The sequence below is a fragment of the Fusarium musae genome, chromosome 3 (genome assembly GCF_019915245.1).
Source record: "Fusarium musae strain F31 chromosome 3, whole genome shotgun sequence".
Taxonomy (NCBI): Eukaryota; Fungi; Ascomycota; class Sordariomycetes; order Hypocreales; family Nectriaceae; genus Fusarium; species Fusarium musae.
The window spans coordinates 855,393-881,729 of record NC_058389.1 but is presented as its reverse complement, the minus strand read 5'-3'; the positions used below and the strand labels follow the sequence as shown (position 1 = coordinate 881,729).

The window sequence follows — 26,337 nt, the reverse complement described above, 5'->3', positions numbered from 1 at the left end:
CATGGATGGAGTGCATCTGAATAATAAGATAAAAAGCATTCTTGAAGCTCGGGGCGAGAAAAGAAATCGGCTGAACGAGGCCTCGGACTGAAAGGTATGTAGCTCGTGATAGCGATTCTGGGGCCAGACCTATCAGGGCAGGGTTAACTCCAAATAGCATAATGATCGATAGTGTTGTCGGGAAAAATGAAAGCGTTTTTAACTAGATAGTTTAGAATACCTTAGCCTACCTATTCTTAGTTCTTTGTTGCTCAGTGTAGCCAAGTGAAGTTAGCAGCGACGACTTCAAACAAGGCTCAGACATGTCTGGTTAGTTTCGACCGATCTATCACTCATACAACCGGAATTGCGGCAAGGGATAGAAATATTTAACTATGCAGTCTGCTACAACTCGATGACGGTTTTCTCCTCTGCTCCCCCTTTTGCGAAAATTGGGCCGGTTAGTATTGAAAAAATGAGGTTCTCACAATCTTTCGTGGCTTTGGCCATGGCCTTGTCAAGTGCTCAGGCCCTGACTATGAACTCTGATTCTTGCTTAAATGGTATGTCGTGTTTTATAATTAATACCTGTAAATCAACAACTGACTCTTGAACTAGCCGTTACCGCAGTTTCAAGTAAAACATATGTACCCGACTGCAAGGCTTATCTATATACCACCGCGACACCCAAGAAAGTGTAGGGCTAACGACTTCTGTCTACGTAGTGTCACAACAGCTAATGATGACACACCAGGACTATCTATAGGACAAAGACTGTAACAAGCATACCGACAGTCAGGAAATCCGTAACGGCAATCAACACCCAGCTTGTCACGGCCACAAGAACCAACTCTGTCGTGCAGAGTGTTATGATCGATGTCACTACAACTGTGGCAATGGATGGTACCAAGACAGTTATTCAGCAGACCACAAAGACATTCACAACGACTGCCGAGAATGTCAGCTCACCATTCAGGAAGCGAGCAGCTAATGCCCCTGTCATCCCTTCTTACGCCAACAGCGCGTGCAGCAACTCGGCTAAGTACTCGTCTGCATGTTTGCGTGTTGGTGTTACCAGTAAGACTATTACCCTTCCCCAAACGAAGATTGTTTCAGTCATTCATAAGATTATTATTGCACAGAGGAGTAGGATCAAGACAGCTATCGCCACGGCCTACGCCACCAAAACAGCCAAGACAGAGATTGTTCGGCAGACTTATTCCACCGAGAAGATCAGTAAAGTTGTTGGGACACAATTAAAGAATAACATCATTGCCACCAAGACCAAGGCAGCTGATCCACTACAAACGATTCTCCTCATCGCACACGACAGCGGTGATCCTGACCTCGCCTCCCTCGGGGGTGTTGGTTTCGTCCATCTAGAGAACCAAATCGGCACTGGAAAATACTTCCTCAACTTCACAGCTGACGTTGACACCGATCTAACCTTCACACTCAACCATCACACAGGAGAATTTAAAGTCGTCAACGGACCCGGAAGTTCGAACGGAAAGGCCGCTTACTCTAATGTCAACGGAAGCTCGGACAACTATGTGCGCTTCATGTCAACTGAGGAAGCAACAGCTAATGCGGCGAACTCTTTGATCTGTAAGATTATCCCAGCGACTTCGTACCCCCTGGGCCTTCAGTGCTTCTGGGGGGATGATCAGATTGCTGAGTTTTGGACGTGCTCTTCACGACTGGTGCTTGTGCAGGCGGGAGTGGATTTCACGAGTGAGTGTACGGGTGCTTCTCCCTCTTATAACATTGACATAGAGGTCCGTTTGGCTTAGATGGGACTTGTTAAATTCATAGGTATATCAAGAATTAAACCTTTACGCCACTAGAGCTTATTAGACCGCAAATAAATCGATACTCAAGTACCGTCGGTCCTTCTGTATGCCGGTACGGCCTCTTCCACAGGTGGCCTGATCCACGATTCATCATGTTGTACCTCAGCCTCAGTCTCTGTCGCCCTACTACTTCCACCCTCCGTCGCCTCAGGCCGTACTCGATCATCACTGGGTCTTAGTATCAACAAATCCGCCTCCCCACCCACATCAAACCCGACTCCCGCAATCTCACCCTGAATCCACCATGCAATTCCATGCGTAACCATGATATTATATGTACAAAATGAGTGCGTAAACCCCGTCTGTGCAAAACTCCATTCTTGCGGAAATCCTGTATTCTTTAGACCTATCCGCAGGCCTGACAATTCTCCGACATCGATAGGCTCCCATTGTCGTGTGAAGGGTATTCGAAGATTCATCTTGAGTTTGTTGAGAGCTTGGACAACCCCAAGGTCAATTTCTGTTCTTCGTCCTCCAAAGCTTCCGTTGAGTGATGTTTCTGTGACTATCCAAATGTGTACAGTTGTAAGTTTGACCTCTTGTACAACACCTTGAATTGCAGGGCTTGTCTTTTGCCAGTTTGGTGCCACAAGAAACTTGATCGGTATAGGCGTTGGGTTGTCAAGTTGGATGATCCTTGGGACGTCAACAAAAACGTCAAATGCTAGGTCAGGGTCTGATGAAAAGAAGTGCTTCCTGATCTTTTGTAGCGAAGACAATCTCACATTTTCAGATCCTGGCACAAGCATCTGACTTGAGGCTTTTCGTGGATAGCGAATTCGTCTGGATCCGAAGTTTGCGATAGGAGCATCTTGCGTCAATTGTATGATCTTGAAAGGGCATATAGCCTCAAAGGCTTCGGTTCTTCCATGAACTTCAGCTGTAAGTTTGGCTTCGATGATATACTGGATGCACGCCGACTCTCTCTTTTCTCCTCCGTCGCCGAGGATATAGGACGGAGGCAGTTCGTGGTCTGTAGTATCCGGAGGAACAAAGCTTAAGGTTTGTCTGACATTGTTGACTTTTGGGTCGGTATATAGCGGAACAGGTATACTAAATGTCCACTCCTTATGAACCCCGTTCTCGATATGCAAAGGCCCCCTAAATATGGTCTGGCAATGGTCAAGTAGCGTTACCCCCCATGTATAATCACCTTTTCTATCCTTGACCTGTTGGCTTGCTTTCGATGTTCCGATCATGGATACAGTGAGTGATGAGTCTGGGCTCACGATATGCGCTTTTCGATATACCAGTCCTGTGATGTTATCACCAGGAAGATATGTATCACCGTCGAGGTGAATCCCCAAGTCGGGGCCAGATTTCGGTAATTTTCCAAGACATGACATTTTTAGTTGTATTATGGCTATAGCTAATACAAACGAAACCGAGGCAATCTCCCTCTTATTTATGCCATCGGTATTTGCTTCTGCACAATATTAGTTCCCAGCCTGGCCAGAATTATTGACTGTGCCGCAAATCTAAGTGAGTCGCGAATATGAGGCCAAGGTTGAGAAATGCAAGATAGCCAATCACTGGACTCCAGCTTGTGGCTCTGCAAAAGGCATGACCCTTCTTGCGAGGGAGAAACCAATAAAGACTTGGCTTGGCTTTGGTTATCGTACGATGAGTCATCGTCACCTGATATAGATGTTCCGGTTTCGGTCAATTGCGCGAGGTGCGAGGCAGATGCGATTGAATTCTTGTAATTGTTTGTGATTTCAAAATACAATTGAACTACTTGCGGTAAGACCTTGACTGCATGTTTTTGTTGTTGAGTTCGAGGTCGGCGACTTCCACTAACATATCGCATAAGCACAGATTTGGTCCCCTGTTAGTGATCTGTGTGTAATGCCAAGAACAGGCCTACCCAGACCCTTTAGACCAGATCAAAAAGGTCGCTAACATTTTCACGGGAACTTCTGGCGTTTGACTTGCACAGGTTATTCAAGGTACCTAGCTTAGGGTCGCTGTATCTAATCTACCTATTTGCCCTATTCCCACTTACATACTGTTACTCCTGTCATACGACACATTTACCGACATTGTTTTTCTGATATGGGGTGATAGTGCTGGACTAGCTGGTCCACCAGCTGGCCCAGCATTGTCCTGACCATTCATAGTACCACGATGTTCCTTGAGAATACTCTTGTCACTCTGGTTGTCAGAGTTGTGATCCGGATGAGCCTCAGTCTCAATCAAAGCACTCCATTGACCAGCCTTGTTCTTGGGAACGAACATGATGTTGTTCATGTTCTTCAAACGATGCGAGTTCTCGCTTGACTTGGCTGATGAAGGAAAGACCTTGCGAAGCATGGGTCGAAGGGTAGGTATACAAGCAGCCATGATAATGAGTGCATTCTCAGCGCATGCAGTGAAGAGAAGTTCACCGACGTCGTAGGTAGGATCGGTGCTTGTTGCGTTGGCTTTGAGCTTTGTGCATTTAATAACTGCGATAGCTCCGGCGCTAGAGGAGTTAGTAAGAGACGATGATCATAGGGGACGAGAACGTACAAGACACCAAGACTCATGGCGAAAGCTACACCGAACTTTTCCTTGTTCTTCATGTTCAAGTTCCAGAGCATAGCCCAAGGAAGAAGCGCGAGGATGAAATCGGTCACGGCAGAGTAAGCTTGATGATGTTAGTATTAGACAAAACCATGCGTGTGGAGCAGACTTACCGCCGATGAAGTACAAAACTCCAAGGTAGGAATTAGGATGCCAACACTTGCTCACGATAGCCGGGTTCCATGTTGTTCGGGGATCTTCACAGTGCACAAAGACAATAATAGAGATGAGGATGTGAAGTGTAAGCATAGTGACGACGATGAACCAGAGGAACCGATGGATGAATCGCTGTGCGGCTAGTCGCATGAGGCTGATCGAGAAGGATGTCTTGCCCAAGGCACACGACATGACCACAAAGGGCTGTGAGACTTGGCCGAGCAATGCGACCGGGACGGCATCTTGGGGAGCAAAGGTGAGAACCCATTCGACGTGTCGACCGAGACCTTTCTGAACGGCAGCTTCGATGATGGCGCCATAGCAGATGAGAAGAACCTGTTGCAACCCATATTTGTCAGTAAGTAGGATGTCGAGGAAGTTTGGCTTCTTACCAGAGAGATAACAATGACCCAGTCATCAAGACCAAAGACCTTTCGCACAAACAATCTCGTGTACACTCTAAGTCCAACAAAAAGAATGGGAAAGATCACAGAGAGCCACGTAACAGTCCGAATCATCGGGCCACGCGTCTCGGCGAGATACTCAGGAGAAGGCGTAGCAGCAGCCATATTCGCATCGATAACCAACAAGTTTGTCTCACTCTGCTTTAACAGGCACATTCATGCGTCTTATATGTATCCAAGGACAAACCCTGACACACAAATACGAAAATAACCAAACCGGCAGGCAAACAAATTCTCTCATAACATAGCCTCGTTCTCTCAGGCATCTGTCACATCTCAAAGAAACTGGGCGAAGGATTTCAAGTATCACAAAGAAAGAAAAAGAAGGAAGGATATTTCATCGTGGGGAAAGGATTGGCCTCGGGAGAGACCGAAGCCGTTGGACTGTTGGACTCGAAACAACGGCAGAAAAAAAGCAACGTTGAAAACGGGGCTGCAAAATCGCCCGAGTAGCGAATCCAATCGAGGGCATGAGAATATCCCGACTGTGAGAGGAGAGAAAACAATGGGGACGATCAATGCCATCACAATCATACGCTGAGCGAGCCACAACGGAGACAATCTGCAGATCCAATCACGGGGGGGAAGATGTTTGCTCGCTTTTGCATAATATGTCAAATATCAGTTGTTACAACAGGGTCGCAAACCAGAATTAGAGCATGGGGGTCGCTTATTGTTATCTCCGTATTACTGCCAATCCCGGTGAAGTGTTGGGGCTCGCGAATCTGATAGATCAGATGCTGTGCCATACTCCTGCATAATTGGCTCGCCGCAGAGAGTTGGTTTGGCTTGCCTGCCGCGACAAGTTCTGCGGGAAATTTGTGCAGAGTGGATTTCAGTCAAATAAGAGTCTTGATTATTTTAGTGTTGAAGATACCGTTGCGTGAATATCAATGTTAAGTGATGTCTTGTCTAACGGGTACGTTAGTCCAAGGTTAGTTCCCGTACCAGTGGCATACTTGTCCCGTGTCACTAGCTCCAACGTTATCTTATTGTGTACTAACCGAGATTGAGCCATTAGTTACGTGACAGTCACTTCTCATATTCTCTTGTATTCAGCTTGTGCTTCGAATATTGCCTCGAGTCCTGTAAGCTCTTTGTTTGCTCAGCCTTTTTCCAAGGATACCCCTGGCCTGTACTAGGATCATCCCGCCTCCCCGGTGAGATATTATCTCTTCTCTCGTTCTCATCGTGCAGAACCTCAAGAACCTAAACCGATTTTGACGATTCCAACCGAGGTGGTTGCTCATCGAGACCATGTGCGTGGGATTCTTGTTGTAACTACTGCATGCCAAGTTTCAAGGAGCCTCATGCTTGTGTGGGGAAGCCAACAATTTCACACATGTGTGCGAGGGAAGTCTTCCTGTTCCTGTATCCTCAATGGCTGTTCCGCTTCTGTATTTGGTTTCTCCCGTGTGGAGTTAAGACATATCATAAACACTAGCATAGATACCCTGCAAGTTGGCGGTGGAGTACTGTTACATGGTGCATAATCCAGACGCATTCTCTACAAGGGCGTCACTTTTCTCTTTACCTGTGATAAAGACAGTGTGGAGAGGGAGTGCATTACACATCTCCAGTAATCAGACTAGTCAGACCATACCCTCCGCAAAAAGCAATATAGATCCGGCTGTGTCCCGCGTCTGCATCCCGCAGAAGCTTTTAATTAAATTTATGATATATCCTCTTTGTTTTCTCCGCAGATGCAAGTCGTTGTCTCTGTAGATCATGGACCTTTCTTCTTTTGACCTGAGCTACGTGCTGTACGTTGGCGTTGCTTTTGTCGTCGCTCGTATCTTTTACGACCTCTTATTCTCGCCTCTCAGACGCATTCCTGGCCCTCTTGCTGCAAAGTATACGGACTTTTATCGGGCGTATCTTGCCACCAAGGGGAATGTTGATGGACACATGCGAGCATGGCATCAGAGATGGGGTTCTGCTGTGCGGGTTGGTCCAAATACGATCAGTATTAGTGACCCAGATCTGATTCGTGTTATTTACACGACGAGAAACCCCTGGCGAAAGGTAAGTCCTTACAGCGATGCCCAATGAGTGATGGGAATTTCCTGGGTGGACTGATTCTACTGGGTTCTGACTGTGTTAGACAAATATGTACCGCCCCAACGATGTCGTTGTCAATGGCCAGCGCATGCAGAACATCTTCAACACTGCTGATGAAGACTTTCACACCAAATACACCAAACCCATCCGGGGCTTCTGGACGCTGCCCAAGATGTTGGAGGCTGAGCCTATTATGGACGAAACCCTCTGTGAGCTGATTACTCACCTTGACAATCGCTTTGCTAGCACAGGTTATGTCTGCAAGATGGACGAATGGGTTGCGTATTATGCCTGGGACGCAGCTGCGAATATCAGCTTTGGCCGCAACTATGGTTTCATGGACCAAGCTGCAGATGTCGAGAACATCATTGCTGAAAGCACTGCTGGACTCAAGTATTTCACACCCGTCAGTCAGATCCCGTGGCTTGACGAGTGGCTGGACAAGAATCCCATCTGGCGCATTGGTCCTCGCCCTCTTGTCAATGGCGTATTGTACACCATCAAAATTCTCACAGAGTACCAACAGCAGGTGGCTTCTGGCGCTGCCAAGCGTAAGCCCGTCGACCTCTTCATCGACAAGTATAACAGCTTGAAGGAGACTGTTGACTATGTCGATGACCAGCAAATTCTGAACTGGCTTATGCTCAATGTCTTAGCTGGTGGTGATTCGACCGCTGGTGCTATGCGTGCTCCTGCTTACCACCTACTCAAGAATCCTTCAGTGTGCGAGAAGATGGTCGCCGAACTCCGTTCCGCCAACTTGACTCTACCCGTTCCTCAATGGAAGGAGATCAGTCAACTACCCTATTTCGATGCAGTCATGCGTGAGTCTATGCGAATATCCCCCGCTGTCGGTCTCATCCTTGAGCGCGAAGTCCCAAAGGAAGGCCTCGAGCTTTCAGACGGTCGCTTCATTCCCGCTGGGACAAAAGTCGGCATCAACCCTTGTGTCATCACTCGCGATGTTGGTGTCTTTGGCGAAGACGTCGATACCTTCCGACCTGAGCGATGGCTCCGCAGCAAGGGTGAATCTGAACAGGGACATGCTCAACGCGTGAGACGAATGCACGAGTGCACTGAGATGATGTTTGGACACGGCTCGCGAGTCTGCATGGGTAAACACATGTCCAAGTTGGAGATGTATAAAATGTTTGCTACGCTTTATGTGAACTTTGATGTAAGTCTGGTCATCTCCCTGAGCTATTAATCAAGTACTAACCCAAGATGTAGGTTCGAATTACCGATCCGAACCATAGATGGAAGTATGATAACTCCTGGTTTATGTATCACAAGGACATCCCGTGTACTATTAGTCGCAGACAGATGTCGTAGGTCTCGCATGAAAGTGTCATTTCTGTTTCATTCGGATTGCACATGTAAAGTACATAAGCTTTGCAACTTATGATTCTCCACAAATCCTTGAAATGCAGTGCCAACTGTCTTGCCTCAGTATATAACGTCTTTTTGGTAGACTGTACTATTGCTTCCTCCCAATATCACTATCAGCCGATACTCTCAATCCAGAGCTGTTAAAGTATTCAACATCCTCATCTTCCCAACCGAGTGATTTAAAACACTTCTGAGCAATCTCGCGCCCTTCGGTACGGTCCAACGGGAAAAGTCCGTCGTGTAGCTTCTCCCTCAGAAACTTGCCGATGTTCATCACCTGCCCTTGGCAGAGGAGTATGGCAAGGACGCGGCGATAGGTCTCGGGAGAGGTCCTTGATCGCTTTTCGTATTCGCCTAGGATGATGTCTCGATATTGCGTTGCTTCCCTATCGTTTATCGATGAGACGATCAGTTCGTTATAGATCAGGTCTGGTGTCATCAGCGTTTTGAGCAGCTCGTATGGCCACGTGAATTTCAGTTTTTGGTCAGGAATTGGAGTCCTTTTTTCCCAAAGAAGAGTACGTAGACTCATTTTCGTATCATTGCGTTGCACGCCGGAACTCATCATCAGACAGGACTGAGCAGAGACTTTGCTTGTCAAGTGAAACCGAGTTCTGTGCATAGGCAGAGTGAGGTTTGGCTCCTATGAAGTTGAGTGGAATGTGAAGTGTGAGATTAGATACGCATATGGCGATGGCAGGATTAGGTGCGCATGGTACAACTGCTACGCTCTGTTTATCACTCTGAAGTATGAACTCAATCACGCACAATAAACACTTGATCACTCTTAAGTATATCTTAAATCGTATAGAGTCTACACTTCATCACTTACAGTCCACACTTCATCACTTACAGTCCACACTTCATCACTTACAGTCCACACTTCATCACTTACAATATTTAGGGATTTTATCGTTTTGCTTCACCACATCTGGTAGAATTGACTCGATCGGGGTTCAGTGACAAGTCTCTTTCTCGCTGACGCAGTTATTAACAAGCCAATTACAATTGTGCAAGGCGCGTGGTGTGAGCAACCAGATATGGGGTCAATCAACTCAAAATAACACTCTTATCAAAGTCAGTCCGGGCAGTATTACAGCTACCCAACACAATTGTCTAAGATAAGCCTTGCAATCCTGCCAATTGCAATTGCTTTGTACGGTTGGCAATAGAAAGAGAGGAGAAATAACATCGTGGTTGGTTTCTGGTAACCTTTATGCAGAGTCACTACTGTAGTCATGTGTGAGTCCAAATTGTCTCGGCAATTCGCATCAACAGTGGTCTGGCTACGCAATGACAAAGAGGAAAGACTGGTTTATGCATGTTGGGTAAGTTAGGATAAATTGGAATTTTCCATGGCAGTTGAAGGGAACATAGTAGGTAGTCTTGTTATATTCTGTTGAAATCAAGTCAAACCCCATGCACTATAGCTTGCATTTCTGCCTCCAACCCACCAATCACTTCCTCTCTGAATTGCCTTTGAGTATCAGCGTCTTCTAGTGAGGCATGATAATCGTCATAAAATCTAATGCAATATCTCACAGCATCGCCGTATCTCCACGGAAGCCTCCCGCGGTCAGTCAGTTGACGGAGCCACCTTGAAGCAGTCAAGTAGTTGGTTGAGCTGTTTTGCTTCCCGTCTGAGCCCAGGTCGTCTGGGAGTCGATGACACTCTATTTCAGTTCCTGTTTTGATTTCCATGAGCATGATTGCGAGGCTCAGCATGTTAACACGCTCCATTTCTGAACCCTCTTTGCCATTCACTAAGCATGAGTGTTAGTATCTGAACTTTGTTTACATTCCATAAAATACCTGACTGAGATTGAATGGCGAGATAAGGATACCGCATGTCTGCAGAAGCCTCGCCATCTGGGTCGGGTCGAAAGAACAAGATACTCTGCTTGTTCCAGGATTGATGAAGCCAGCGAGTGCTTCGAAGCTGGATGCATGATGATGCCAGTGTGATAGCTAGGCGGTAGAAATCACATAACGCAAAGGACTGACTTTTCATGTCAGGCAGCAGATCCTGCAAACTAAGTCCTCTCTGTGGGTTGTGGCTATAGGAGCTCCCCGGTAGATCAATTCGATGTAAGACATTACGGTGATCTATAGAAAACCGCAGGTCTGGAGCAGAGGCGCTCCGAATGAAGGTACATATGTCAGTCACTCTATGAGCTTGAGGTTGGTTAACGGGGATATCGGAAGGCTCGAAACGCACACGGCGGTTCCGATGGGCGTTTTTGCTAAATATATCATCAGCCTCTCTAGGATGAATTGTCAAAGACATCTTTCATACGTTGGTTCCAGTGGTTCGTCACGCTCCAGGTGGAACTCAGCGCTGAGCCAGGCAGCTATAGCATCTCTCGAAAGTAAGATACTAAAGTGCCCAACATTCGCATATGGACGATTTGCGCCAGATCTCTGACGGATGGATTTTCGAGACAGTCTCTCCTCTAACATTATGGCAGCCTGATGATTGCAGTCACCGAGGGAACACCAACTGCTGGACAGGGCATCATGGACTCTGGAAGCATTTCTAGAGATTTCTTCTAGAGGTCTAACGAAGCTGACAGTCATGTTTTCGGTGGCCGGTGTCGACTCGGCGAGCTCATTAGAAGCTGTCAAGATTCTATTCAATCTTGCATTACAATCTTCCAGCTTTTTCATCTCAGCTTTGACTTTATGGCGGCTCCATGTAAACTTCGCTCGTTTTCGTAGTCTGAGAGTCCTTTTTGGAAGCATAGCTTGGGTGACGGGATCGTGCTCTTGTATGATGGCTCCCAAACCCTTTTGTGCCAGCTGTTGAATATTCAGCTACGCCATCTCGACACTCGGTTGACATGACCGTTGACAAACCTCATCTTGGCCGGCTATATCAAGGCTGGAAACAATCCAAATCATGCTACCCTCGATGTCACGTAGTATGCTTATCAGTACAGCATAAGACTTGCCCAACTTTTCTTCTATCCTTTGGAGGAACTCGCTGTCTGTCCAAGAACCATGATGTGGGTCTTCTATCATATTGCAGTGTTTCTCTGGACACACAGTGTTCTTGAGAAGCAACCGCATATTAATCTCAAAGTCCACCTGACATAACGCGAGCTGTCGCGTCATAAGTGCTTTGGCTTTCTGCCAACGGAAGAAAGCAAGTGTGTATTCCGATACCTCATCTTTATGATTTAATACCGATATGATAATGGGGAGTGTTCCAAGAACCAAGCCAGCGACCTCAGCCATGCTGAAAGTCAGGTCGAGAATTGTAAATGGTAGGTCAGCTTGGACGATGGAAGTAATCCGGGGGAATTTGAGACAAGTGGTGGGTGTATGCGAAAGAGGAAACAGATGCGACATTGTTTGTCATCGGCTGGTTCAAGTAATATCGGCCAACCACTGAAGGCCACGAAGTGCTGTGAAACTGTAGAGGTGGCACGAGCCGGATCAGTAGCCTGAAAAGGGGTATCTCGATCCCCCCTCATGAGCGGTAAGAACAATTTTACGCAGATCATATTGAACAGTACAAATAAAATGAATTTCTGGAAGAGACATACTTCTTCTACCAGTTTGTATCAATAAAATGGATACTGAATCAAGCAACTCTGTTGCATCAATGACTAGGGACAGTCTCCTGTCATTCGATGTCCTCATATCCACTCTGAAAGACGCATCCGATCTTCACAAACAATGTCTCACACAAAAGGCTCTCTCTAATCAGAGAGATCGACTCAAAGTCTGGGCGAGTAATATAGGAGCCCTTCAAAGTGGGAATGCAGCTCTTGACGCCCGGCTTCGGGGCTTTTCGGTGATGAAACTGGCCATTACTCAGTGCTTTGAGCAGCTCGGGCAGTTGATATCCAGCAGTAAGTATATTACGACCAGATGACTTTGAACTCTTACGTACAAATAGTTATAGATATGGAAATATTGCAAGGACAGCGGTTGTCTGTGGAACAGACGCTTGCTGAGTATCAAGAATTATGGGATAGTGCGTCTGATGACAGTTCCGACAACGAAGACAGAACGCCTCAGAAGATTGAGTTGGGGCAGAATCTAGTGGAGATAGCCTCCATTATTTCGGATCTTTTCAAGCTATCTTTCAAACTGAGAAACCCTGCGGCAAGATCGATGGGGCCTCTGATGTTGAGAGCGCTTTCTCATAGACAGATGGTAAGTCTGGACGAGGTTGATGAGAGTGCTGTATTAGACCTGTTCGATTTGTATACCGAGTTTGATCGAACACACGTGGAAGAAACCTTGAGACAATGGCGACTAGAATCCTGGCACCAGAAAGCTTTGAGGTTTCCTATCACTCCTGACGAAGCTAAGATCACTCTTGCTGAGACAGAAAGAACTGACGCATTGGTGATAAATGGACATCTTATAGAGAGGTGGGCCAAATCTATCACGAACCGCCGTCGTATATTTTCGTACTGGGAAAGACATTCGAAGAAGTTAGCAGCAAGCCAGAGTGAGGTGACATTGAAATCACCTACTATCTCAGCTCACCCACCATCATATTACAACCCTAGTCAACATGAAACACAAACACTGGAGCTCATTCGGCCATTGCCAAAACTGCCTGTAGCGGAATCTACGGTGTTGTCTGAGACAGAATTCACTTTGAGGGGTCGACATACGGATACTGTGAGCAACAATAGCTCCGCAGCATCTCGCATTTCGACCGCATACAACATCGACGAGACTACATCCAACCTTCCGCCTGCTCCCCTTCTGGCTCCCAACGAAACGGAGTCCCGATGTCCCTATTGCCATCTCGTCTGCCCTGCTAGGGAATTTCAACAAAGTCGCTGGAGGTGCGACCCCAACCAATGTCAATTAGAGATACTGCGCTAACACTTGAACAAGAAAACATATAATAAAAGATCTCCAACCTTACATGTGCACTCGGAATGACTGTCCAGACCCAGACACCATGTACGGGACTCGGTCTGCGTGGTTGAGTCATGAGGCCCAGATCCACAGGAAGGCATTTCGTTGCTTTGAGCACCCAGAGAATTTCTCGTCACGAGAATCCCTCGAACATCACTTCATATCATCACATCAAGAACTCGGGAGAGGCCAAATTGAAGCAATGCTAGATTTGGGGCAGACTAGTTATCAAGAAGAACGAGCCTCATGTCCTTTTTGCCTGTCGACTGGGCCATTTTTCAGAGGCCTTTTCAATCATATGGCTTACCACCAAGAGAGGCTCGCATGCTTTGCCGCGACGGCACAGTCGCTCAATCGGGACGACGGTCTTTATGGCGATACAGATTCGGATAAAGCCCAGGGAGACGATAACCCAGATGCTTTGCAATTGCTTGACTCTGATATTTCTTCGTGGGGTTCCAGTTCAAGCAAAGGATCGGAATCATTTCCAATGCAGAAAAGGGAGATTCCTGTATCTCTTGGGAGAGAAATACGCCAAGCCATGGTACACTCAATTGATACGGAGGATGATTCCGATCCGGAGCCATCTACAAGCTTATTCTCGTCGAGGTACCTCCCGATGGACCAATTGAAACGCATTATAAGCCACGAGGCAATCCTGAAAGAGCTAAGAATACTGGACTTGTTCGACGAGTCAGAACTGCCGAGGAGAGCCATGGAAATCCAGGGTGATATAGACTTCAAGCGGCATACCAAACTGGGCCCTGGTCCAAATGATTCGACAGGCATTTCCACTCCGTGCCCAACGCGGAAGAAGATTTTTGCTATTCTTACTCTAATGGGAAAAGTAACCGCTATCGCCGATGTTTGCGATGAGGGTCTGTCAGATGAGGACCTGCCATTTGAGTTGGACCCAAACGGCTTGAGGCTAGTCAGGAGAAACGGGACGTCTTCACAACCTATTCAAGCATTCATCAACTGGAGGGAACACGAGTCCGACATGTTTGATTCCTATCAATGGCACATGTTAGCACCATACTTTGTCCTCCCTGACGATTATGATCCGAGGGTTATGCATTACACAATGAGCCATATGATTCCGCTCCCGTTCAGTTTGACCGAAAACGTGCCAAATAGCGCCATGAGTCCCGTCTGTGGATACCTAGGTATGAAGAAGATCGAAATTCATCACGCTCACCATAGCCAGGGAAATTCCAAGGTAAGCCATATTAGAATCAAAAGTCAGCCGATACTTGGCTTACTATCAGTTCTTCAGCCATCGAATCAAAATGTCTTTGCTGTTAAAGTTCTGCGAGATGTTGAAGCTACAGAATATGATTTGAGATTCAAGTCTTTGCTCAAACTGGCTAAGAAACGCCATCCTCACTTTCTACAACTCCTTCTGGGCTTGACGCATGGATGCACAAGATCTTTTATTTTCCGGTGGCCTGACTGTGACTTGGAGCAGTTCTGGGCCAGCAACTCTCCCAGCGTTGATGCAGTTGACATGGCTACATGGATCTCAGCACAGCTATTTGGTTTGGCTGATGCCTTACAACTAATCCGAGACTTATTCCCTTCAGGGGTACTGGCAGAGAAACAGCCACCACATAGAGATCTCAGCCCAGCGCGTATTCTATGTTTTGAAACCAAAGGGATCACTCAGTGCGTACTCAAGATTGCAGACTTTGGGTCTATGCAGTACCATGACGACCAAGCCCATTATCAACAAGGCTCTGATATATGCATTGACTCAGCCTACCGCGCTCCAGAGCTACTAACCGGTGAACTTGCTCCCAACTCGGATCTATGGTCTTTCGGATGCATCATCCTGCACTTCATAGTCTGGTCGTATGGCGGCTGGGCACTGGTGGATTCATTGTCAGCTTCGACCTCCGCCGAGGAAGAAGAAGGTTCTGATGATAAGTTTTTCAAGTACGCAAACCTGAATATCACCCGCCAATGCCTAGTTCCCCAGCTTTTAACTGAAAGAGACACTGGCGGTGCAGTGATTAGCCGGGGCAACAATGTACCTAATACTGTCGTATTGAAAGAATCTATAGAACAGGTATGTTGGAATGCTTGAGAGCTATGGGCATTATTCACTTACAAACACCAGGAAGTATCAAAATTTCTTGATCAAGGTAACAGCCAGTTTATTCGCGATATCATCGGCCTAGTTAAGAGAGACCTTCTTCGAACACATGCTGGGGATCGGGCAAGTTGCAAGGCAGTTCGAGACTACTTGAAAGAACTGCATAAAAGGTGCAATGAGAGTGATTCGTACTGTATAGGTACACTTTCAAGTTGAAGGAACAAAAGGAATCCATGGTTATGATTAGATTTGGAAAGCTCAGCGAAAGCAATAGACTGCGTGCACCTACCAGGGCCATAGCCCAGGTATACGGCTACCAGGGTCAGCTAAGACTCTTCCAACCTGACATCCATAGGTAAATTACACAGAACCAAGATTCAAGGCCAGTAGCTGAGAGCTTCTATCATCACAGCGAACTTGAAGAGATCATAATCACCCATCTCCAGTTGGGGCAAGTTGTGAATGGATTGACTTGGACGGTCAACTGGACAAGGCAACTTGCAAATACTCTCAATGCTGTTCCTTTGCCTCAGTTTGTAACGTATTGGCATCGACATCAGATTGGAAATGCAAAATAGGTCATCGATTTTGGCACGGGGGGGCTTACTCAGTGCAGATAACCTTTCGCAGTGATTTCATGTGCTGATGCAAGACCAGTGCATCATCGCCGAGGAGCTTTCCCCCCTAATTTGGAACATTGTAAGTGGCTGATTGTAGGTTATGCGTGATTGGGTTCATATTTGGGAGTGATTGACAGGACGACACATGTATATCATATGCAATGTATCCCAGAATGTTGGTAGAAACCTCTAACTCTACGGATTTATATTCTATTTAAGCTTTATATCACTACTAATTATATACAATTACTCAGAAATGTTTTGAATCACTAGATTGGGAAGATGAGGACATGGAATATTTCAATAACACAAAACCAAAAGTTTAAGTCAGTAATGATGTTGGGAGGCAGCAATAAAGAAAAAGAAAGGAGAAGAAAAAAAGAGATAATTGGTTGTATACTTTCATGCAAGCCAGGAGATCGTACGTCAAATGTTATCAAGACGGATTTCAATAAAGCAACAATTCGTTCTCGCTGTCTGTAATCGTTTCTTAAGATAATCAGCCAAGCTCATCTTGTTTTGGTACATCATCTTTATTATCTATCTCTCCCCTGATCCTACATTTGTCCCATCGTCCACTTCCCAGTATCCCAATATTCTTTTCCTTTATTCACTCGCGCAAGCTTCAATCAGAAGGTATCTTCTTGAGCGAAGAATCGCTTGGCCCATCGGAGCTTGGAAGCAGCTCGCTTGGCGTTTCCTCCGAATCCGCCAAAGCCACCACCGCCGAACTGTCCTCGGCCCTGGCCTCCGCGGCTACCCTGGTTACCGCCGTTACCTCCCTGGTTGTTACCGCCGTTCTGGCCGCCTTGACCACCCTTACCTTGGCCGTTACCCTGGCCGTTACCGTTGCCCTGGCCTTGGCCGTTTCCGCCATTGTTACCCCCGTTGTTACCTCCATTGTTGTTGCCGTTACCGCCATTATTTCCACCATTGTTGTTATCGTTGTTGTTGCCGTTGCCTGCATCACCTGTCTGAGTAGCCGCAGGAGGGCGCCCGAGAGCAACAGAGGGCGTCTCAGTAGCAAAGGCCGAAGTGACGACGGTGTTTCCAAGAAGAGCATCAACGGCAGCCTTGTTCTGCTCCGCCTCGTCGTTGGTAGCGTTCTCGTTGGCCTTGACGGAATCAGGGAAGTCCTTCTGGTTCTGGAGGACCTGAGCGTTGATAGCCTGGAGCTGCTGGGTAGTTTTGATGTTCTGGGGAGTGTTGGTCTTCTTGTCGGAGTCGGCCTGCTGGACAGCGAAGCAGCCACCAAAGGGTCCAGCAAGAGCGTTGTTACGGCAGCGGACAGTGCAGATGTTGCCAGTGGAAGCTAATGATGTTAGGTATCGTTGAGTTGTGATGGACTTTGAGGATGCTTACCTCCAAAGCAGTTGAGGTCATCGGGCATCTTGACCGTGATGTTGAAAGCCTGAGTCTTGACTTGGGAGAGACCATTTGTTCCGGGAACATTATTTGTAACGGTCAAGTTCTGAACCTCTTGTTAGATCGCGTTTATATGTATGTTTCAACAAAGGACGTACCTGAATGTTGGTGTTGGTGTTGCTGCTCTCATCGAGATCACAAACGTATGGGCCAGCACCATCGGCGTTGACCTGATGAATGGTAACGGTGATCTCACCGCCAGCCTTAACCTGAGTGACCTTTCCAGCAGAAAGGGCGTTCTCGGTGTTCTCACCGACATCAATGTTACCAGACAGCTCAGTGCGGCCACACTGGTTGACGATGTTGGCAGTGATCTCTGCATCACGAATGATAGTGGCATCCTGCTGGCAAGGATTGATAGTGATGCAGTTGCGGGCGATCTCGGGATCAACTGACAATCTGATTAGCCTCAAGCCAATCACACATTGATCGTATCATGCTTACCTTGGAATCCTACACTAGCAGGAGAAGTGTCGAGACCTTGGGCATTGAGAATGACAGAGTGCCCATGAGCCAAAGCAAAAAGGGAAGGAAAGAGAATGCTCTTGAAGGAATGCATCTTGACAGTTAAAAGATATGCTTAGAAAAAAAAGTGTGCCGGCACAAAGAATAGTAAAGATGAGAAGAGAAGAAGAAAGGAAAAAACGATCACCAGGACCTAGAAGAGAAGACTTTTGCTGTAGAAGCTGAAGCTGATGATGACAAGGCAAACAAAACTCACTCCATCGTGCATCGTACGAGTATATATACATTTTTCGCATCCGATAAAATGTCGATATTTTAATGTCAGGTTCGCTGGTGAGGGTTTCTGCTACGGCCCCTGTATCAAAAACAAAGTGGAGGCTGTGTGAAGGGGGCACGTTTAAACGCCCAGGGTCGTGTAAGCGGGCCGACCTGGGTGGGTTCTTGCTCGCTTCAGGCGACACATGTTTCATCGAATTCTTAACAAGGTTACTATAGACGGACTGTTTGGGGGCATATTCTGCAGTGTTAAGATTTACTGCTGGGAACGGGCGGATATATTGTCTTGAAGCACTTGTATTTCCGATGATAATCGAATGATGATCTATCACTTGGCAATAGACTTTCTGATATTGCAGGAACCGAAGGTAACGATGTAATTTTGGTTGGTGTTTCGTGAGGGGCTGGTTTAAAACGCAGAGATATTGGCATGCATTTTCAGCTGGGACCAGATACCGTAAATTTGCTTACATCGAGATTGATAACCATCCAAAATCCAACTCGTATGAAATCTCCGTCTCTTGGCCGCCACACACTCACAGCTCAATTGATATGGTTCAATCTACCCTCGGGAGGCTTGACGCAGCGCTGGTCGCAGCCAAGTCAAGTCTACGTATTTTGCTCGTTCATGGGCGCGTATAGTTCGATACAGTCAAGGTAGCACCTTAGCAGTTAAGGTTTGTGGTCTGCGGAGCCGCAAATTTAGGAGACTGATGGCTTTATTGACCGCTTTGGGACAGGCTCCGTGTTGTTGAGGACTTCTTCGAGAAGACCTATTTTACATTCATCGAGCAATGAAAAGCTAGATGAAATCAGATGTTATTGATCTATCATCCAGAATTCTTGGGGACCGTCCTGAGATAGCGGCATTTATTAGGCAGAATAGATAAGGTTGCAACATAAGCTTAAATCAGTGCCGGAATATCGGCCCTCTGCACATTCAGAATTATCGTACGACTTCAGCCTTTTGTATGCGGAAAGCAATGCTGTTTCGACTCGAAAGCTCAGTGGGTCTCTCAAAAGAGGTTGCTGGAAATCGAGAAGCATAGAATGTGTCTTCAAGTCTTGATAAATCCGTCAGCAACTATTTCGGCCGAAGTTTCGCACGAGTTGAACTTTAGACTTTAGGTGGTGATTGGCCTGCGATATTCCGCCTCAACTTTCATTGGCTGACTCGCATTGCTAACTCGACTTAACACGAGATCATCAAGCAGCGCCTGTCAAGGCTTGCCTGACCGATCCTGCAGCATTTCGTAATCGTAAGCTTAGTACCAAGGAATAACAGAAGGTCCATAGGGACGAGGATCTTCCAAACTTTAGAGCTTTTACTCACTTTCTGGGCTATTGATCCCATCGATAGCTCTTGTGGTGGTGTTATTAGTGTTAAATTTCTTGCGAATGTAGGGTATTCTGAATGATTATCCACCATCAACAACATTGAAAAATAATATTACTGATCCCTTACTGCAATTTGAGAATAAGAACATCTATTTGATGTATTATACTAGACATACCTGGATCTCTTCAGGGTTTGCTAGAGTCCGTCGTGGCGCAGGGCGAGATGTCAGCAGCAACCATTTCACTGTAGAATCAACAGCCGCGTTGCTACCACGATCCATCACTGTCATCCTAGTCAACGATAGACTAAAATTCTCTATTTATCAAACACGAAACACGTATTATCGTCTTCGTGCCTAAAGTCTCTTCATCCTGCTGTAGAAAAGAGCATGAAGATTTCTATGAAAAGGAAGAACTACAGCAAAAACAGGCTCAAGCTGCCGCGTCACCCCAAGAGCTATAGTGTTCTTCTCTCTAGTCTACTTATAAATCACTGGGCTCTCAGCATCGATCGAATCCTTTGGACCAAAGTATCAATGATTATAAAATCAAGTCGCTCCTCAATTGTCATGTCAAGTTATCACCCTTCTCTACAGGCACGTTGTTACTATGTACTTCCTTACTATTTCTCCTTGGCTCAAGCCGCCATGGCTGCCTCTCTGATCGTCCCTCGTGGAGCAGACAGAGCTGAGAGCAAGCACGTCGTCGTCATGAAGACGGAAGCGGTTGCTCAAGCCGTCGCGAGCACAGTTGCGAGAATTGTTTCTACTACTGACTACACTTACTCCAACCTTTTCAACGGCTTCTCAGCTAGCCTTACCAAATCCGAGCTGAAGGATCTACTCAACGACCCCAACGTCGATTTCATCGAGAAAGTCTCCACCATATATGGATCATCAACCCAAAAAACGCACCCTGGGGTCTAGCCCGTATTTGCAACAAACTACCAGGCAAGGATCATACAACTTACACCTATGACGAAAGTGCCGGTCAAGGCACATGCACTTATGTTCTCGACACAGGCATTGAGGTCGACCACCCTGTCAGTACTTTTTTATGCAAGGCGGTAAATTGAAACAAGCTAACCCAAAGAATAGGAATTCGAGGGCCGCGCCAGATTCGTGCAGAACTTTGTTGATAACGCTGACTTGGATGCTAATGGTCATGGGACTCATATTGCGGGCTCCATTGGGTCTAAAACGTATGGTGTCGCAAAGAAGACGCAGCTCTTCGCCGTCAAGGTCCTAAATGAGTATACAGCGGGTCAGACGTGAGTTCATTCAACTTTTTGGGAATCATGTGAGTGTTGCTGAAAATAATTCGCCGCAGATCGGGAATTCTCGCGGGCATGGATTTCATTATTGAGAATGCTGCTACCCGAAAGTGTTCCAAGGGCATTGTGATCAATATGCCGTTGAGTGTTGCTTCTTCACCTGCCATCAACGCAACTGCGCTATATCGTCAAATCGGATTGTTTTCTTGCTGTAGCAGCTGGTAATGACGCCACGGACGCTTCTCACGTTTCGCCAAGCAATGAATCTGTGGCTCGTACTGTTGGAGCAACCGCCCATAACGATACAAGAGCCTCATTCTTTAATTACGGTGTTTCTGTGGACGTGTTTGCCCCTGGTGTCTAAATCAAGAGTAGCTGGATCAAAGGAGGTGTCATACTCGAGTCAGGCACATCAATGGCAACACCACACGTCATTGGCCTCGCGGCTTATCTCTTAGGCATCAAGGATATCAAGGCATCAGAATTATGCAACCTTATTGCAACCATGTCTCTGAAAGACGTCATCAAGGGCATTCCTGAAAACACGGTCAACGTGTTAATCCAGAACGGCGAAGCGAAGTAAGCGCACCTATCATCACAAGGGGCGGGCGATAAGGCCATTACGGCCGAAGGGAACGACTCGAGTCAGTTTCACGCGTTTCATAGTCAACACACGAGCATGTCATTGTTTTAAGCTTCTCGAAAATGGTTATTTTGGCGAAAAGCCACAGCCGCCTGTCATGCCCTATTCGGCTATTTCCGACCATATATCGAATGATGATCCCACCAATGATGCCTCAGAGGTGAATGACATGCATTTAAACGCCAGAGTCTAGAAACACTTCTCTCACAGTTCGATCCGACCTTACCGGCGTGGCAGCTCTTGGCATCGGACGGTTTGTAGTTTCGTTTGTGTTTTGATTCCTTATCTGCTGTGATTCGGTTGGTTGAAAAATAATTTGCTTGTAGAAATATGGAAACGTGTTTTACTAGGGTGGCTGGCGGGTGTTTCAAGGGGGTTATAGTATTTTGCCTGAATGTTATTTGTGGTTTTTGGGTGGGAATAACTCGCTAAAAATTTGTGAAACTCTGCGGATGAGATTGTGCTTTGGAATACGATTTCCTGTAACCTCGGCAAAGCTGGAGTGGGATAAAATTAAGCTATCTTGAGATCTAAATTCAAGGAGCCAAATTTCGTGGAATGGACTAATGAGATATCAAATCTACAGTATACCAGTCTGGGGTATAGAGTTTACCACTCCTTCAATGCCGATAAGTTCTTTTCCCGCATCCATGAAACAGAAAAGAATAAAACTGTGACACTTGTTCAGAGTACTTTGACCTTGATTATATATTACAGATAGGCTTTAGACATCCTTTGAACGTCTTTAGCCCTGGATTAGGCAGGGACATATGCAAGACAACTTTCATGGTGTCAAGGTTGGGGGTTGGGTGGGCGGCTGATCTGCGTGTCGTCTTTATACTGTTGTCACTGTATCTTGAAACCTCAATAATAATTGTGTTCGGATAATAGAGAAGCTAATGTTATTTGATCATTCTTTGGCAACCTAAAGATTCTGTGAAAACTTTGATTTCCATTCCCTCACAAGCAAATCTATACCAATAACGTGGATGCCCCCTTTATGCTTTTGAAAGTGTAACGTATCATTTACAAGTTACAACATGATAGCCCGTACCACTCTCTCGCGCTACTGCTAATGTGTTATAATCTTGGGGCACGATTTGTCGGTTCTTCACTTCGACTCAATAGGCATCATGGCACGGCATATAACACTTGTATCATGACCTAGACGTGTTATCGCGCTCTACAACAATTGCCGAGATCTACTTTTCACCGCAAAGGTTTAAGAAGTAGTATTAAATTCAAGGGTACCCTCTCGAGAAGTATAAGGCGGGCTGTTCTGATTTCGGCTATGTGTCTTGGTACTTATCACTAAAGAGTATCTATGACGTGAAAGCATAGATCGTCACTAAACCTTAATGAAAAAGTATTCGCAGCACAAATAACTCAAAATTAGGGTTTAATGACAATCTCTGCCTATAAAGTCAAGACGTGGCTGTTTTATTGTCCTCTCCCTCTTTAATCCTTTCATGTGCCTTTGAGTAATACTCGACCTTTATCAAAAACAACCGCGTCTTCATCCTCCCTCTAAACATCTGCCCACAATGAAGGCGGTTGAATGTAATGACCTCGAAAGCCTTGTGAGGCTCAACTCGATTCTCATTTTCAATATTGACTGCTGGGGCGCAAGCTACCTTCGCGACATCCTTTCTCACGGGCCTTCGCACATCACCACGAAGCAAGGCAACAAAATCCTTCCAACTGAATTATGGTTAGAGATCCTAAATCTGGCAGAGATTCGTATCAACAAGGACACCTACAAGCTAGTCTATGGTATCGAAATAACTGAGGAGTCTCCCAACGGTAGCGCGATCGAGCCTACTTTGATCTGCAACGTTCTTGAAGAGTGGAAGGAATGTGGAGAGCTCGAGAGTGGTGATCACGTTGAGGTTTATGAAAAATGCCTCAAGGATCCTTCGTACGAGACCGACCCTGAAAAGGATAGAGTGGAAGAAGATATCGAACCCTTTTTCAGAATCACCAAGACTGCTGTGGAAAATGCATACTGGATCCCAGTTTCTCATCTGCGCTTCCAAGGAGATTTCCTCTTTCACAACATCAAGGTCCCGAATATAATTGCGCGACTCGAGAATGGAGTCTGCAATTTGTGTATGAACAGCCGGTCCCTGGACATATATATGTATGATGCACGAGAAAATGCCAGCTTTTTCTGTGGGCAAGTACTATCGCATGGAAATTGCGGCCATGACGCTATCTGCCCATTGTGCTTGGGAGAAGAATATGCGTACGAGTATCTTCATATCATGTACGGGAAATGCGAGGATCGGTATAGCGATGAAGAGGAGGAGGAGGAGGAGGAGGACACCGAGGAAGAGAAGATGGCAAAGGAGAGGTTCAGAAAGCGGTTACAAAAGCGATACCAGGAGTTAGGATACGGATGTTGGGGATGTTAAGTTCTGAAGCTGTCAGCCACAAGCTTCGCATGCAACAATACGTGGGGCTTAGGCTGTCACCGGCCGAGTTTATGATTCAGGGGTTATCCATGATAAGGACTTTAATTGTCGTGGCAACAGCAATTCGTGGGGGAAGGGCCGCGTAATCCCACGTTGACTTCGGACCATATCATTCGACTTATAGCTATCTAGTATCGTGACTCAGGAGCCTACGACTTAAGGACATCGTGGATCGTATGTAGTCATGATGATTGGCACTGATAAACTAAGATCATCCCGCCCAGCACCACTCTCAGCCAATGGAATGTGTCGCTTGTTGTTTCCCAAACGGTTCATGGCTTCGCAGATCATCGTTGACCAATTACATGGGTCACGAGACTACTTATTATCATCAAATTCCCTCCGTGTACTCCGTAAGCGAACAAGTGTTAACCCTTGCCAGCTGTACAGGCAAACCTGGCAAGGTCGATCGTCACTCGCGCATAGCTTCGGCCCCAGAGTGCCGTATGACTGATACTGGATCTTTACTGCTAAGGGACACGCGAATGAGTAAGATGCGTACATTGGAGGGAGCGTGATCAGGACTACTCTAATGGACATAATAAACTTGAACACCATTCCTCGCTACGTCATTGAAATCGCCTCGCATATTGTACGCGCATACAGTAAACAAATGATATCCCATATTAACTTCTACAGTGTACACCTCAACTCCGTAGTAGCCCCTTATGCTTCGCACGAAAATGGGGTACGGAAAGCTCCGATCTCATAATGATGTTGCTGCAGTACGTGTCAGTCAGAAGCTCTCAGTATGATAGTTGAAGGACTTACGATATCCAAAGCTGTGGCATATGTTCCCCCAACAAGGACCAAGAGGCCGAAGAGAAAGGTAAAGATGCAAGCAACGGCGTGGAGAATGTTCTCTCTGGCATACCACTTGCCTCTGCAGATCAGCTTGTACCACATAACTGCTGGGAAGTACAGGATGAAGCCAGACACGAAAAGTGCGGAACTGAGGGAGAGAAGGTCGTTGAAGAAGGGAATAGCCTCGCCCAGAACCCAGGAGATGATTGTAATGCCAGCAAGAGTAAGGAGCCAAGTAACCCAGCCCTTGGGCGTATTGACAAACCGAACGATCGAGTTTTTGTAGAATCTCAGATGAACATATTTGGCTGTGACGGTATTGCCTATGGCGCCCGAGATGAAGATCATGGGGAGAGCCACGCCAAAGGCCACCTTGGGTAGAATGCCAGGTAAAGACTGGAGAGCAGGACTTGCCACATCCTTGCCAACGAAGACATAGATAAGCGAACCGCTGAGGGTATAGATAAAGATCTCAACACCTCCAAGAGTCCAGACAGACTTCATAAAGTCCTCGGGCGTGTGCATCTCATCCATAAAAGGAGTCATGTACATGGCAAAGCAATAAGCAAAGATGATGTTGCAGATAGCCACCATGCCATCCTTGAAAGTTGCATCAGGGTCAGGCCAGGCAGACCAGTCTGAAGCACCAATGCCACCGGGCTGGTTGGAGGCATTGACGCCGGATGCAATGACTGCGATACCGATGGCTGTCATGATGCATACCAGATCGATGTAACCCAAGATGGCGGCCTCGGCGAACGAAGGCATGATGGCTAGGATGAAGAGCATGAAGCCCGAAACAGCGCTGAAGATAAGGCCGCAAACTTTATCGTCGGCCAGGATGTTCAGAGCGATGCTGCCAGTGAGGACGAAAGAGGCCGTGATGAGGATGAGTTGAAGCACATACATAGCACCAAACAACTCCTCACCAAACCTACCCATGAGCAAGCCACCAATATCTCCATAATGTTTGATCGAGGGATACAAGACTTTGATCTTTCCGATGATCCACGCGGTGTAGATAGCCATGAAACCTAAGGCAATACAGCAGAAGACACCCGCGACGATGCCGAGGGTTGCAAAGGCACCTGGAAGACTGAATGTTCCAAGACCAATGGCCTCAACGATGAGGATGACAGCGAGTCGCTTCCATCCTAAGCGACGGAAGTGAGCTTCACCTTCAGCGGTTTTCTGCTTCTCGAAGTCGGTTACTGTGCCGATGGCTTGGTCGTAGGTATGGTCGATGCGAGCGATCTGATCCGGATGAAGGGTAGAGTCTTTGTTCGTCGCGTTCTTGGACGCAGTCTGTGGTGTGATGGCATCCATGATGAAGCCTCAGCCCTTAGTCCAAGTGATATAGCAACAAGAGCAACAATAAAGATGAATAAGGAGCAGGTCAGAGTCGTCAACTCTGCCCTTTTGCAAAAAAGAAAAGCAAGCAGAGATCCAGATTTAAAGGACCGCCAAGGTCTGGGGAATCTCCTCTTCTCCACGCTGGGGTAACAATCCACCAGCAGAAGTTGTACGTAAAAGCAGTTGATAGCGAGGATTCCATTACACAAGACGATCC

General features: G+C 46.6%; 7 protein-coding genes across 7 annotated transcripts; 4 read left to right on the top strand and 3 right to left on the bottom strand.

The window, feature by feature from the left end:
• Window positions 1–454: 454 nt before the first annotated feature.
• On the top strand, window positions 455–1,772 carry J7337_003750 (uncharacterized protein; the record flags this gene model as incomplete). The annotated part of the gene is made up of 3 exons (XM_044821460.1): window positions 455–542; window positions 598–676; window positions 734–1,772. The coding sequence occupies 3 exons, from the start codon at window positions 455–457 to the stop codon at window positions 1,770–1,772; spliced, it is 1,206 nt and encodes a 401-aa protein (XP_044682793.1).
• A 2,061-nt stretch (window positions 1,773–3,833) lies between these two features.
• Window positions 3,834–5,122, bottom strand: J7337_003749 (uncharacterized protein; the record flags this gene model as incomplete). Its single annotated transcript, XM_044821459.1, has 4 exons — window positions 3,834–4,296; window positions 4,344–4,461; window positions 4,511–4,889; window positions 4,946–5,122. The coding sequence occupies 4 exons, from the start codon at window positions 5,120–5,122 to the stop codon at window positions 3,834–3,836; spliced, it is 1,137 nt and encodes a 378-aa protein (XP_044682792.1).
• A 1,623-nt stretch (window positions 5,123–6,745) lies between these two features.
• On the top strand, window positions 6,746–8,346 carry J7337_003748 (uncharacterized protein; the record flags this gene model as incomplete). The annotated part of the gene is made up of 3 exons (XM_044821458.1): window positions 6,746–7,042; window positions 7,122–8,255; window positions 8,335–8,346. 3 exons carry the CDS (start codon window positions 6,746–6,748, stop codon window positions 8,344–8,346), a joined length of 1,443 nt encoding a protein of 480 aa, XP_044682791.1.
• An 8,352-nt stretch (window positions 8,347–16,698) lies between these two features.
• J7337_003747 (uncharacterized protein) lies at window positions 16,699–18,053 on the bottom strand (the record flags this gene model as incomplete). The annotated part of the gene is made up of 4 exons (XM_044821457.1): window positions 16,699–17,381; window positions 17,432–17,540; window positions 17,593–17,885; window positions 17,939–18,053. 4 exons carry the CDS (start codon window positions 18,051–18,053, stop codon window positions 16,699–16,701), a joined length of 1,200 nt encoding a protein of 399 aa, XP_044682790.1.
• A 2,167-nt stretch (window positions 18,054–20,220) lies between these two features.
• On the top strand, window positions 20,221–21,429 carry J7337_003746 (uncharacterized protein; the record flags this gene model as incomplete). Its single annotated transcript, XM_044821456.1, has 5 exons — window positions 20,221–20,448; window positions 20,529–20,615; window positions 20,671–20,843; window positions 20,903–21,033; window positions 21,305–21,429. 5 exons carry the CDS (start codon window positions 20,221–20,223, stop codon window positions 21,427–21,429), a joined length of 744 nt encoding a protein of 247 aa, XP_044682789.1.
• A 1,604-nt stretch (window positions 21,430–23,033) lies between these two features.
• J7337_003745 (uncharacterized protein) lies at window positions 23,034–23,903 on the top strand (the record flags this gene model as incomplete). Its single annotated transcript, XM_044821455.1, has 1 exon — window positions 23,034–23,903. The coding sequence occupies one exon, from the start codon at window positions 23,034–23,036 to the stop codon at window positions 23,901–23,903; it is 870 nt and encodes a 289-aa protein (XP_044682788.1).
• A 726-nt stretch (window positions 23,904–24,629) lies between these two features.
• Window positions 24,630–26,093, bottom strand: J7337_003744 (uncharacterized protein; the record flags this gene model as incomplete). Its single annotated transcript, XM_044821454.1, has 2 exons — window positions 24,630–24,683; window positions 24,735–26,093. The coding sequence occupies 2 exons, from the start codon at window positions 26,091–26,093 to the stop codon at window positions 24,630–24,632; spliced, it is 1,413 nt and encodes a 470-aa protein (XP_044682787.1).
• Window positions 26,094–26,337: the final 244 nt, after the last annotated feature.